The following is a 15,264-nucleotide window of genomic DNA, read 5'->3' as shown; positions in this document are numbered from 1 at the left end:
CTGATGAACGTCTTTTTCGCGCAACTTTTAAAATTCAACGGGCAAAGCACGTTGCGCTAAGCTTATCACCGACTTCTCGTAACCGGTTATTCGGAAAATACCGTTGCCTGCCGACACGTTCCTCGCCGTTACAAGGCGCGGCCCTGTACTGAACAATCGTCTCGGTGCTGTGTAAAGAAACCCGAAACCAGTTGAAAGCATCCCGTGAAACGCAGCTACGCCCATTACGGCTCGCGGGCCAGGCGAGTACGACACGCAGCGAGAATCCCCAATAGCGCGTCGTATTTGAAACCGCATTCGATTATCCCTTATCACCGGATCCACCTTTTCTCCGTTGCATGGGCCTCGCGACCTCCTAGGCGTCATGTCTATGGTGGCGCGGCAGGCAAGATTTAAAGACAACACGATACAACAAGGCGAGAGGAATGCAACGATTGATTGATTGATATGTGGGGTTTAACGTCCGAAAACCACCATATTATTATGAGAGACGCCGTAGTGGAGGGCTCCGGAAATTTCGACCACCTGGGGTTCTTTAACGTGCACCCAAATCTAAGCACACGGGGCTGCATCATTTCCGCCTCCATCGGAAATAGGAAAGCAACGAAGAATGAAACTACGAGGACGCCAAGATCACAGCAACCAAAAGAAATGGTCATTTGGATTCTGTCAATATCGGAACACGTTCTAACCGATATGCACCCAGCGGTGTTTTTTTTGTGTGTGTTTTTTAGACGTGCTGAAGCGCCACGAAGCTGCATTATTCATACGACGGCAGGACGCTCTCGCAGCCATTTCCCATGCGAGAGTTCAAACACGCGCGAAGTTATGCATTCCCTCGGCTGCTTAGCGCTGATGTGACAAAACATTTTTTTCATGAATGCGCACATACGTCACGCCCCGTGCGACTCATCTCTTCCCTATATGGGCTTGCATGCACTTGTGCACGCACGGAGTCGCCGTAAAGATAGTCAGAATGACCCGCGAATCGTGAAGGCAAACATTGAGCTGCGTGCCCGGGAGTTTCGTGCTTCCGAGGCTGAGGCATATCCGCGCACACGAGCGTCGCTCAACGGCAGAGGACGAAACGAACCCTCAGCGCTATTCATATAGGTGCCTCATAGAAGTACTAAAATAAACAGACAAATAAATAAATAATAAATAAATGAAATTGAAAAGCACAACACGGGCGAAGACGGAAGCTTGCGATGAAAATGTGGTTGTTCGTCTCGAGGAAGACAAGTCGGCTCGTCGAAACGGAATTCGAAGAAAGCTTGTACATTGCTTTGAATAAAACAACGGCTCATTGTTAACATCTCGAGCCGACTTTGAATCGGTGAGCCTGAAAGGGTAAATGAAACATGGTGTGGTGGAACTGCTCAACCTCCGTCTTGCGACAAAGCAACTGCAGACCACGTGGGGCCGAAAAGACGAGGCGAATTCATGTGTTAACCATCGCTCCCATTCCATTGCTGAAGCCTCATGTGTTGCAGCTTCCATAGATACTAGCGCCAGATTTCCCTCTACTGTGTTATGAAACGCTGTGGTTCAAGGTGTAAAATGACAAAAAAAAACATGAAGGACGGTTGAGCTTCGCCTTCAAGGGTAGAACGCTATAGCGTATGTGGGCCCCTTCAACCATGCAGCAAGGAAATGAGTTTTCAGACGAGTAGCATTGGTCGTTTGAAGCTATGCGAATGTCTAGTGGATTTACAGTTTCCATGTATACACTACGCCCTAATTACTCTCGCTAATTTGCGAAGTACCCACTGTTCGCCTGTAAGGTACAGTTGCGCAGCTGCACACTTTGTAATGGGCGGGCAACCTAAAACCACCCATTCGTTGCGCAATTCACCTGGTGCGATTCCAGGATTTTGCCACACAACAAGTGATGCGTTAAAAACACTCCTTCAACTACATGATACTCACATAGTGTTATTTTTCTTCTTTTTTTTCATAGACATTTCAAGCAATGACGTGGCTCTGTGGTAGAACAGCTACTTGCCACGCAGACGGTCTGGGTTCAATTCACTTCCATCCAAAATTTAATTTTTTATTTGCACCTTTCTCAATTTTTCGACCACGGAGAAGAAGACGATCTTTCGCTCATAACCAACGACGCCGACACCGGAATTTCCGCGAAACAACCTCGTTAACGCTATCGCGTTAATAAATATCTCGACCGACATGAGCGATTCCGACCGTGGCTATGAATTTCGAAACAGCCAACGGCTGTATATAGAAAAGCTTGAAATAATAAAACGTTCGACGGGCACCGGCACGCAGCATCCATTACGGGATATTCGTCGGCATCACACGTGAGCACGTTTCGCAAGGTTCAACGGCGGGGTGACCGGCCACATTAATTTCCCGAGTGGCGACATCAATTCGACGCATTGGCGATCGCTGCGCGATTGGCGGCGACCGAACTTTAAATGGCTTCCTCTCATACGAAGGTTACAAAATCCTGCCTGGCGGTGCTGCGACAGCTCGAACACGTTAGAGTCGAAACAAAATGAGATTTTTTCTTACCAAGCACCTTATTTGCAAGCATCGTTTCTTCGTAGCAAATAAAAACAACCGACGCTATAGGACGGCACTTATCAGACAATCATCGGCACGCATACGTGTGTAGTTTACCAAGTTTCTGTTTATCTCGCGAGACTACTATTCGGGCAGCAATAGCGAACGCTGAGAGCTTTTGCTTACTGCCATTTTCGACAACTTCGCTCACCATGGTGCTTTCGAAAGTCGGAGCACCTGACTGGCTAAATTAATGTTTACATAGCCAGTATGAGGCATGCAGAAGAAAAGAGGTGGTAATGGAAAAGCTCAATCTTCTCTGTTAGACACATTATTAACGACAACAAGCAGACAATGTTGCCAGAGTGTGTTTAGGGATTGCTTTTATGGTGATTGTGAACGCTATGAACCTAGTGGGAACAAAGAAAAGTGGACGAAAATATTACTTGCCGATTAACACGCGCATTAATCGAAGGTCGTCGCCGGTTCGGTCCGTGCCAGTAGCGGGGGATCTTTCCGTCCACTTTTAAATGCGAAGTATTTATTTGTACTCTGTAAGCACTTTGAGCACTTAAGCACCCACCCACCCATTCAAGGTGGGTGGGTTTTGGAACGTTTCGTTCATTTTTTTTTCTTTTCTCACTTCGTACGTCTGTTTGACAATGCTTGGATGCGCAGTGTGTATACCTTTTAGTCGAATGACAACGGCCAGATTAGTAATGACGTGTTCTGTTAGCGTTTCATATATGTTAACGTTTTCTTCAATGAAAATTCACTTGAAAGTAACGGCGCTGTGCCATGCCCACTTCTGGTCATCGTCTGTGTTTTTCGCGCTGTTAGCCACCATGAATCTGCAACAACACGCTCAGTATTCCATCCTACTCGCATGCGTTTGCCACTCGGTGCAGAAGAACCGCCGGGTGCTTAACAATTCAAGGGCGAACACAGCGGCCCCGCACGGCTGTTCCGCTTGGACAAGCGCGGTTGCACGCTGGCTGCGCGCTCTCGTATAGATAGAAACCTGCCCGGTTCGGTGCAAAGCCTGAGGGTGCCCCTTCCGTGCCCTACCAACGGTCACCGCTGGGCGGCCAGCGTGACTTCAATCAATAGAGCTCAAACTTGCAACGCCCCTGCGGCACCGGCAGTGAAACCTGCCCTCGCTCTCGGAGCGCGGACCCCACCCAGAGAGAGAGAGAGAAAGAGGAATCGAAGTAGCCCAGCATCGCACAGGAACCACTGCTCGGAGGCTCAGAGGCCGTGCCGCATGCGGGCGGGATGATTGCTCTTCTCGGGCGAGAGCTTTAGGTGCCCCATCAAACGCGAGAATCAACCTTTGGCAACAACAAGAGGGATAAAACAAATAATCAAGCGCCGATGTGATGATTACTAACTAGCCTTAGTTATAGTAAATACTACTGCCATTTTTAAGAGTACAATATAAGTACTCTTTCACTTAATACTGCGTAATGAAACCGACAGACAATGATACCAATGAATGTACTGAGATCATTCTTTGTAGTCAGTCAACTGTAGTGTATACCAGTTACGATAAGAGTGTAAATAAATGAAAGTGGGCGAAAAGACAACATGCCGCCGGTCCGTCGTATAACCTTCCCATGACATGTCCAATGCTCTACTATGATTGAGCTACAACGGTGGTCATCCTCCCGCCCACTTTATTGGGTATTTATAAGTGCGTGTAAAACCTGGGAATGTTATCAAGAGCCACTCGTGGAAAAGGCGGCGAGTGCGTAAAAGTTATCTGTTTAAGCGAAAGCCTCAGATGCCTCATCAAACGCCGAATTTGACCGCCGCCGGCGACCATCTCACGGCGTCGGGTACGAGTGATGCAAAAACAATCACGTAATGACGGTACAATTTGAGGCGTCAACATGTGATAAATTCTGGTATGACGTCGTGTGACGTAACGCCGCACGAATACCATCGTAGCACCCTCCTCCGGGCGGCGAACAAAACCGAAGCACACGAAAATCAAGAGAAGAAAATGAAGACTGCACTTGGTTGTGACCACAGATTGCGTTCCCTGCCCCCTTACACATAGACAAAAAAAAAGGGGGGGGGGGGATAAATGGCCAAGGCACACAGCGAGTTTTTGTCAGGTGACGTCAACTGCCCTTCTTTCTTCAGGCTTTTATTGCTCCCACAGCCCCTTTACACTCTGCTTCTCACAGCTAGGTATTTCGCCAAGCAGTCGGGTTACGGATGGCATTTCGACAAGAACGTTGCCCATAGGCACACATAAGTAGATGCCTAATCTAAACAGAAAGGGCGTACATACACGGACACAAGAAAGAAATGGGGACACCAAAAATACTGAAAGTATGAACAACGGCGGAAAAGAAACAATACAAGAAAACTTATCTGCGCATGTACCCAACTATCTCAGTCATCTGTTATTCGAAGTGGTTATCGCTGCATATATATCAGCTATCGATCACCAATTCAAAAAAAAGAGGCGGGGGGAGGGGGTGCCCAAACGGTCGCGGCTGACCACTTCCGTCGGAAGTGGTCACCCCACGCGGCCCGCGGCCGGACTATTCGGGGGACCCGAGTTATTCCGAATCACAGGCCGTACTGAAAACGAGAAATCCAGAACGCAGCTACACCAAGCGCTTCGTCGCCGCAGCCAAGAGCTAGAGCACACCGAGTATCGCCAGGGCCGCGTGGCATTTCGCACCGAAAAGTTGCCCCAATTCGGGAAAACGCACTTTTCGGGCCGTTTGGGCACCCCCAACCTAACCGAGACACTTTCCGCAAGTTGCAGAAAGTGCTCATCAGGGCCCGCATATAAAAAAAAAAAACAAAAGCCACTCGACTATGTTTTTTTTTATGTTCTGACATGATAGGTGAAAGCGACTGGCCAATGGCAACGCTTATTTAGGAGCTGCAAGTGTTCCGAATTTTGTCCCGGAACCCAACATTAGGTGAGAAAGGGTTGAAACTTGTCTAGAAAATATATGTATTCAGCGGGCTGTTCTTCCAAGAGGGACCGAAAAGTTTGATATCTTACGTTCGACAAAACGCGTACAACATGGCAGCGTCAGGTACAACATGGCTGCGCATACGTTAAGCGACGACTTCTCGCTGGTTCAGAACACGACTTCGAACAACATCGCAGCCCGATAGCAACTTCCGAGTGATCACACGTGCTTTTCCGACAATAACCCGCTGGCAGAACGCGTTGAAATATTGGCGCCTTAGATAATTTCAACACTTCACAACTCTTCAAACACACCATGCATCTGTCCGTACTAATGCCTTAACAGTACTGTCTGTTTCTAAATAACGTGCTGAATTCTCCCCAGCTTGCAATCATTTGCATTGCAATTGCAGTTCAGTCGGTACAAGTGCACCATTGCCTAGGCAACCCAGGTAGCACGAGCATGAATAGAGACTATAAAAGGCGACTTACCGCACTTCGCAACAACTACACCTCCACACAACGATTTGAATGTCTTCACTGAGCACCAACTAACCACGGCGTGAGACTGCTTGTTTGACTTGGGCCGAGTACTAATGCGGCACACGAATATGAAAAACGTACCCCACGTCGTTATGGATAACACTTCTGAAGACGACACATGTGACTCTGCCAGGTAAACTGTTAGGTAAACAACTTTGCTCGGTATCCAGGTAACTATGTTACGTAAACAACTTTGCTAGTTGCGATGTATCGTACGACTATACAAATACGTAAGCGTTTGCACACGTCGATAAGCACAAGGGCTCATTGTAGAACAGGTGTCATTGAGACAGTGGTTGTTGCCGCGTTCGGCAATGTTACATTCGGCACGCTACGCTAAAGGTAATCTGAGCCGTGGGCTATCTGCGTTTGAGAGGCGACACGTAAGGACGATAAGCTGGAGCGGGGCGAATGTGCAGCAGCGCTCACATGTCTTGTTGTCGTTGACGTGGGCCGCGGTGGGTGATCGCCCTCCGCCTGGTTGAGGCCGCCTGCCACGCGACATGGGCCCGACGGGAGGCTTTTTGTCTACGGCAGCCAGGGCTGCGACTGAGTCGGACCGGCGCGGGGCCCCCTCTGGTCCGAACCGGCGACCACGCTGCGGCGCCGCTACGCGAACCCTGGGATTCGCGAGGGCATTCGCAGGCAGTTAGTAGTGCGACGATGATGCTTAACACAAGGGGCGGCGCATTTCCCGTTTCCCCGGGACGTAACGCCCCGACCACACGCACGCTCTGGAACGCATCAGCACTGGTGATGCACAACTATCGATAGCACTATCGATACTGTCGATAGTTTAGTCAGTACAGAAATATCGACCGCAAAAAAGTAACTATCGATAGTACTTATTGATAGTAAAAATTTACACTCGAACTCATTGCAGCATAAACTTAGTACCCCCTGCAGGTGCTTGGTAATGGCAGAGCAGGGAGAGGAGGCTGAGTGACAAGAAAGTTGACATGCTTGCGTTTCGTTACCACAATACTGGGCTGAAACAAGACATTTAGGTCGAACTGTCGATTTGGCAAGAAAAGGAGCTCGTACGTGTAGCGAAACTGTGTTTATGCTGCATTTTACCAAAATAAAAATATATACTCCCCTTTACCAACATTAAGAAGCGAGCTTGTCCCGGAACGCAACATTAAGTAAGAAATAGCCTTTATTGATGGGCATATTCCGGCATTTTCACGGTATAAATAATTTCTTTCGCCATAAGTTTACTTATAAATTAAATTGAGTAGAGCTGTAGTGGCCTATCGCGAATGTTTCGCCAAGTTCGTCCGCCAGCAAGAGCATAATTATTCACAGCGATATACCATCGATAGTATATAGTATTAGGTATTGTGACTATCGGTCATCTTGAAAGAACTGCCCCGTCATAACGCGTGCATGTGGTTAGGGCTCAAGAGGAATGCGAACGTTCCGAACCAACTCTTCGCTTTTTGTAAATGGCTCTGTAAACTGTGTTGAGCCATATTCGATTGAGAAGATAAGCATTACGTGTCACGTAATACTTTTTAAAACATAACTGCTGCTAATTGAACTGCCGCTAATTGGACACTCACATTGTAATGATATCCAAGAAAAAAAGAACACGGTTGTTGCTGGAACCGACTTTTGGACAAGCGCACTCATCAAAGTTGCTGCTACTTCTCTTAGCAGTGTGTTATGTGCAAGTTTCGTACTTTGTCCTCCAACCCAGACAAAATACAAAGGGAAAGGGGACTGGCGCCGCCCACTGACAAAAGGTTCCCGGACACCGGACTGCAGGAAGTTTATTGCCAAGCGCAGCAAGTTTATTGCCAGTCTTTCCATGTATGCGTCAGCAGTGTGGCTACTCTACGTGTAGTATACCCTTGTTGAAAAAGTCGCATTCTTTGATCTGGCTGTGCAGTAAACGATTGACTGTTCAACGAGTGATCAATACACTACATGTATACGAAAGGAGAAGGTTATTTCACTTTTTTTGCGAGTCCTGCATAGCCATCGGTATGACTCTTTAAAGAAGCACTCTTTTAGAGGTACACTAAAGAGCGAAACGGTTATTCAAGTATTAGCACAAAGTACAATTTCACAATTCCGAAAACACCCCTCTTACCGCGTGACAACACTTGGTAAGCAAAAAAAAAAAAACGCGCGAAAAGAAACTGCGCCTGGAGAATGAGATTCCCGCACCAAACACTAGGACGTCATCAATTTTCGAAGGCGCCTACTGGGTTTCCTGTAGTTTATAATCGATAAAATTGAAGTACATTGACATCTTTGGGTGCCATATATCTAGCGTACAAACGTCTAGGAAAATTTTATCAAGCCAGTGTAGCGAACATACTAAAATATATTTCGAAATTTGGTACGTCACGCACGGAGATTTCGACGCAGAATTTAAAAAAAATGAAACGTAATGTTGTCCGACAATAATGAACTTATGATAGTAATACGTGTGACAGCGCAGTGGTAATACAGCGTAGTACAGCGTAGTGGCAATACGCGTAGTACAGCGTAGTGGCAACACGCGTAGTACAGCGTAGTGGTAACGGTGACACCGCAACGATATCAATCTGTACGACTCTCTCCGAGGTAGTCGTTTGAACCTTCCAGCAACCGCTGTTCTGATCACTGTAATGAGTACCCGCTTTTTTTAAAGACAATAGCCTTTCTTGGGGACTTTCGACGCAACAATTTTGGTCTGTCTGTTCAACCGCGCTTTACGATACTCTAAATGGCACCGAAAAAAACTCCAAACGGCTCACCCCATGCATCCGCAGCGCCCACCAATATTGCTCAAGGTTTAGCGTTCATACTTGTGCGATTGTCAACTAAGAAGCGATTATTGCGCATATCTGAGGCAACATAACAACGCGTCCATGTTCTGTATGTATGTCTTCACTAGAAAAGGCATACAGAAGTAATTCTAAGGACCATAGCGTTTATCACGCTGTGCTGACCATGCAACGCTTACACGAAAAGGCAAGTGTTTCCTTAGCTTTGCAAAGACGACACGGTGGTGGCATCTACCCGTCGCCTCACGTTCTACACCTTGTCACCTCCAAGACGGGCGCGTACGCCGCGCGCTTCGTTTCCCAAGATAACTGCCAGATAGCGCTCATGTCTCACGTGCGACGTGACTTAATGCGCCCGTTCGCCTCCGCTGCATGCTCGAGACACTCTAACGCAGCACCTTCAGTATACCATTCACCGATTTGTTTTTGCGCAGAACATCAAATAGACGTTGTGTTCACTCTCTCCAGGCGCAAGACTATCGTCTTTCGACGACATTTGCAGTGTAACATGCAGATACGGGGCCAATTTTTCTACACGACGCCTGACTTTTCGCAGATACAACTTCAAGATTTAGCAAATGCACCATCGCATATCATAATCATCAGCATCATCATCATAATCAGCCTGACTACGTCCACTGCAGGACAAAGGCCTCTCCCATGATCCGCCAGTCAACTCGGTCCTGTGTTTGCTGCTGCCACTTTATACCCGCAAACTTTTATACCCACAGACCGCAGTGTTTGTTACGCTGCACTGACAATGCGGCGCTATAAACACACGCACAAAAAAACGGGTGTTTCCTACAATACGATAAAATGACACGATGCTGTCACCTACAAGCGGTTCTGCGTTCAACAAAAACTTTCTTTTCTTGACATTACTGCCAGGTGGCGTTTATATCTCACGCAGCGCCTCCAGACAGAATACTACCGTATTTCGACGACCTTTGCAGTGAAGCATGAAGACACACGACCAATTTCTTTTCCCTTTATACATGACGATTGCTACAACATACGTAAAACAGTAGAGTATGTCCCCTATACGTTCCTTGACTACATTATTTGCTGGTTTTCATAAACTTTTAATACAGAGGTTGAGACTCGTAGCACCGTTCAAACTATTCAAACAGTAAAGAGAGAAGGAGGGAAACAAACTCACTGTTTCGTAACGTATACAAGCATTTTGCGAGGACAGTGCAATCTTTATGGCTGATAGAGCTCGCCAACGCAAGAAAATTCAGTTGCTAGAACATTGGAACACACATTTTTAACAATGCTCAAAATAAATTCCACGTGTGACTTATAAAATAGATTAAAATGGCCGTGACGAGCGTAAAGAGGCGGGATACGTGCTGTAACACGGGAAAGACATACACGACACTTTTTTTTTTCATTTGTTAAGCAGACCAAGCGACAGCGTTTCAAGTGCGTGCTCAAATGTCTAAGATAACGACATAATTGGTCGATGAGGTGAGTTCGCTGCGCCGGTGGGAATATCATTTGATGTATAATAAATAGTTATGAACTATTATTAGCAGATGTCTTAAACTACTGTTATGCACTTGTTACTGGTAGAGATGTATTTTATCTTCTATCTGTTATTGTTGTGTTTAGCATGGCACACAAGGTTTGATTCGGTGAAGTGACTAAGTAGATATTATAAATGACAAATAGTATAACATTGTATAATACTGTATCATCACTGTGTGACACTTTTGCGAGATTCATGCAGAAGCATGTGCCTAACTACCGAAGGAATGTTGGGCCTTTTTCAGATACCTGTATTGACACACCTATAGCCGATGACCTTGATATGCAGCGCTAGCTGTACACCGAAATCAAACTTCCTTTTTGTTGTTTTTTTTTTCTTTCGGTAGATCAATAGCAATGTCCGGAACTACATCAGCGGCACCCAAAAGAAAAACATCCGCTCATGAAACAACCAGCACTAGCAACACTCTGCTGAGGGAAGTACCCAACTGTGCCGAAGCTCAATCGAATCCCGAGACAGATTTTTCTCGCCTCTGACGTCACGGACGTTGCGACATACGGCGTCACAAATGACGTCAGGAGACGGCGATATACGCCCATCCCCCTTCGCTTCTCCGCCAGTCCGGATGAAACCGCCGCCAGTTATGTGTTGCCACTTTGTGATCGACCATAGCGTGCCTAGCGCCTATAGGTTATTCCTTTAATCTTAATTTCGTTTTTTTTTTTCGCGTACGCCATCCGTAAAATCACATGTGTCAGCAACTCGCGGAAATATCGACCGAGCGCTTTTCAAAAAAAAAAAAGAAATGTTGCTGTAATATTTTTGCCATTCTGAAAAGGAGGGAGAGTTATCATCCAGCGCTGTCGAAATTAGCTGGACCACAAGGCGGAGAAACTAGTAATGTATTTAAAAAAAACGCATGCAGACACATCAATATTTATTCGATTTATTTTTCTGCTCGTTTAAGTGACGTTACACTGTATTTAAAATGTTTTATGACATTTTTTTATTCTTTTCTCGCTTTTTCACCTTACCGAAAGACTGATGGTGTTATATTGTCGTATGGTTGTTATGTCACTGATGCAAGTATAAATCTTAAACTCATGTACGGCTTGGTGACGTCATATGCGTGTGTTAGTATCCACTAATCCCTTACGCACTGATGTACGCACGCGCCTATATTTTTTTACATGTAGTTGTCAAGGAAACAAACAGAAAATGCACTGCTTTTGTGTGTGTGTGTGTGTGTGTGTGTGTGTGTGTGTGTGTGTGTGTGTGTGTGTGTGTGTGTGTGTGTGTGTGTGTGTGTGTGTGTTAGCTAGAATAGAGTGTACTAGAACAGGGTGTACCAGAACCCCTTTTCCCAAAATGTATCAGTTTTCCTTGCGTATATGTAGAGGCACACATACGGACGCAGTATCGAACACATGCAAAGTATGATTGAGAACCACCCTCCCCCCTCCACCATTCTTGCCCCCCCCCAAAAAAAAAGATTCTGGCTACACCCCTGATTCGCAGAGAATAAAACTGCGAATGATTCTAGACTTCAGCTGCACGGATCGCTAAACAAATATACTACAAAACAAAGCTCTCTAGTCAGCGAGAAGAAGGCGATTGAATAAGGAGTTCAACAAGCTAAAACTGGGTCTCCATTGTTGCGAGTGTGATTGAAGCACTCGGAGCTGTCAGGTCGAGTGCAGAGTGCAAGGGTCCATAGCGGCGAGGGAGTGTCGCTGTACATTGCTAGCTGAAGAGAACAAAAGCGGCTGTAAGAAAAACACATACATAAAGAAACCGACGCCATAATCCCGATTGCAAACACAATGCGCTCGTCGTGCTGAAGAGGCACGCGGTTATCGGCGCGTCTAAGCTGGCTCGCATCAAAGGGATGTTGTTACGTATACGCTCCGGCATAATCATGCATGAGATACACTAGCTTCTGACACCAGCCGGTGTGACGATGCGTTACGAATATTACCCGAAGTAACGCGAAGAAAATAGCTCCATAAAGGGACGAGCGCTCTTGCTGTTGGGTCTATTTTCTTGTTCCCGTGCTCGCTTGTTCGCGCTTCTTCCAAGTCGATATTCGCGGCAAGATAACCAACTCAGTCAATCGGAGTCAAGCCGAATCGTTACTGTTGCCAGTTCCGTTCACAATAACGGGATTCAGTCTTCTTTTTTCGCGAGTAACTTGCAAAACTTGTCCAGTTGTTTCACGCGTTTTTTTTTTTTTTGGGGGGGGGGGTATTACAGTTTCACAGCAAATATGTAGTTATTTTAGTGATCACGTCCGCCATTAGTGCTTTCGTCGTTCACTAATAGCACGTTTGTCGATGACTGAGTAGTTAACTGTTGCAGTCGAACACGTTGGGGAATCCACGAAAATACCGTCAATCATGGGCTGGCAAACGTAGATTCACTCGAATGGAGACTACCCTGAAGATAATGTTTAAAAAGTAAATATGCACTTTGCTAAGAGTTGCACGTATCATCACTGTGCTAAAGTACAGCGAGTAATTAGTGATTCCTAAACTTCCCTTTGTACATAAGTGAATTTTATAATAGTTCGAGATTTTTAAAAAACAAAATAATTAATTAAATTGCTGCTTCTTTTGCGTCGCACTGCTTTTTTGGGGGGCTTCTTTTGTGATGATTATTTGCTTGTTAGGTCGGCAGCGTCTAGCAACTTTGCCTTTTATACTCGCAGGTCGGAATGGCCAAGCCGGATACGGAAGTGAGTACTGAAAGCGGGGTACGAGCAGGCGTTTTCAAGGCAAATTACGAGGCTTGTTGTTTACAGCCCACAATGACATTGCGTTCTGACGTGATGTTGAACATAAACATGAATTAAATTGGACTGAAAAATAAAAGATGCTCTGTGAGGCGGTGAAAGTTCATAAAGGGTCACCAACCCGATTTGTAACACGAAGCTGAAAAAAAAACATACGGATTTGAAAGACGAGTCTGGCATGACGAATTTTTCAGATAAGAGGCAATCTGAAAAACCCGCACGGATTTCCTTTAGAGCGTCGCGCTACACACAAATATGTAATACCTCTGTATTATTCGTCTGGGAAAATTGGCATTTTTTTAAAGATGAGCATTGAAAACCATGCATCCAGCTCACTGTGGAGCCACTACAACACGGAAAATATGTGTCAGCACTTGTTCGAGCTATCGGCTAAATCATGCTCAAATACCGAAAGGAAGCGTTATCAGTTGCGAGGTTATGTCACATGTCCTGCCAGGACTGGGGACATGCCTGTCGCAAATACGCAGATCGGAGTACCTTCGAAGTCCCGCGCAGAGAGCACAGCGAGAGAGAGAGAGAGCAGGCCTGCGGCGGGCGGGACTCACAGGTGACGCGGCCGTCCCAAATAATGACCGGATCCCTCGTAGCGCCGTGGCGAGCCGAATTCTTGGAGTCGACGGAGTGGCGCCGTTTGACCTTGCCGCTAGCCAGCGTGACTTCTGTCTCGGTACTGGCTGCACGCGGGGCACGCCTCACTTGGTTATTTTCTCAAATAATAGCGTTACAGTGATCATCAAAAGGCACTTAAGTACTGAAAAAATTTTGAAGGGGAGATAACCCTCGGGATATGTTTTTGTGGACACAGACGCATCGTGCACGAGTTATCATAGGATAATAAAGCCTAGAACACATTTGAAAACAAGTTCAAAGTGTGGCCACGTACACGAAACACACCTGTGGTTTTCGTGTAAACAACCAAGCTCCATGCACCTGCGTCGTGGGTTTGTGTTGGCTGTCGCGATTCATGCGAACACTCTATCCGAGCAGGCCTTCCCAGCAAAAAGAAGGGGCAGACTTGCACGGGAGTACAAAGGCTGATCTTGCATCGGCAGTGCAATTCTGAGGTTTCAATCTTATTTACAACGTCTGGGGAAGGAGTCTCCGTCCAAAAGAGTTGTCATCGTGGTGCTCATGTGCGTGCGTTATTTTTTTTTGTTGTTGTTTTTCGTTCAGGTAACTACATTTACACGAAAGCCTCTCTTGCTTCCGCTTCACTCAGCGCTCTCTGAAATTGCGACTGGGCGGAATAAAACTATTTCTAAATAATTCTAGGTCGCTATTTCAATTCAGGCCGCAGCGGTCGCATTCGCATGGAAGCAAAATGCGTGTGCTGTGCAATGTCAGTGCACTCATGCACGTAAAAAAGAACACCATATTATCAACATTTCCAGAGTCCTCCACTACAGCGTACCTCTTAGTCTTGTAGTGGTTGTGGCACGTGAAATCCCTGATATTAGGATATCGTAGCGCCTTTTGTAGCACTCGAGCGCAGCGAAGAGCAGTAACGTTTTTTCAGACTCGTATTTTGGGGCATCTTTGTTTAAAATTAGGCGCGCACAGAAGCGAATAGTAAAAGGCTGCATTTTGCGCGGAACCATAGAAGCACACTGTCAGGTTCTACAGGGGAAACACACCTTATGTCCGCGAGTGGCCCATGAGGCATAATTAGTAGCTGCTGTATTTCATCAGCAACAGGGAGGCGAGCGTGCCGACATTATACGTAGTTTTAGAATAGCGCACGCTATAGGTTAGCGTTCATAGCGGTCGCCCGCTATATCCGTCGCTTAACAGGGGTCCGCAAGAGGTTAGCGCACGACCAATGCGCGGTGGTGACAAACGTTTGCGCAAAGCTTTCCGTACGCTGTTCTAGGCCTATTCCCACCCATTTATCGTACCATGGTACACTTTTCACTTTGTTCCTGATAGTGGTCGCCACAGATCGACCCTGGTATGGTTCGAGGCCCCTTGCCACGTGCTCGCGTGTTTCCCCTCACATCACTCATGATAGCACATTGACGGTCAGAAAGTAGTGGATTTTGATAAACACTTATAGGAACGCCTTACATGAATAATACGAAAAACCTATAGAGAACTAAGTAATAAGCGAACAAATGAGCAGGCGCTGCAAATGCCATTCGGCCTTGAGTGTAATATAAATAAAAATAATAAAATA

The 15,264-nt window shown here is 46.3% G+C and overlaps 1 protein-coding gene across 4 annotated transcripts in view; it reads right to left on the bottom strand.

Annotated features, from left to right (window-relative positions):
• The window catches only part of Pka-C1 (Protein kinase, cAMP-dependent, catalytic subunit 1), a 304,993-nt gene that overhangs the window by 83,482 nt on the left and 206,247 nt on the right, over nt 1–15,264 (bottom strand). The window contains exon 2 of one of the 4 annotated variants that reach the window (XM_075874947.1): nt 13,637–13,765. The exons of 2 other annotated variants lie outside the window; for them this stretch is intronic. In XM_075874947.1, coding sequence (XP_075731062.1) covers nt 13,637–13,765 — 129 coding nt within the window. Of the gene's footprint in view, nt 1–6,436; nt 6,586–13,636; nt 13,766–15,264 lie in introns of those variants that run through there. One more of the 4 variants, XM_075874949.1, reaches the window with a different exon arrangement.

The sequence above is a fragment of the Rhipicephalus microplus genome, chromosome 10, assembly GCF_043290135.1.
Source record: "Rhipicephalus microplus isolate Deutch F79 chromosome 10, USDA_Rmic, whole genome shotgun sequence".
NCBI lineage: Eukaryota > Metazoa > Arthropoda > Arachnida > Ixodida > Ixodidae > Rhipicephalus > Rhipicephalus microplus.
Note: the sequence above shows the minus strand (reverse complement) of the source record. Positions and strands in the feature narration are given on the sequence as shown.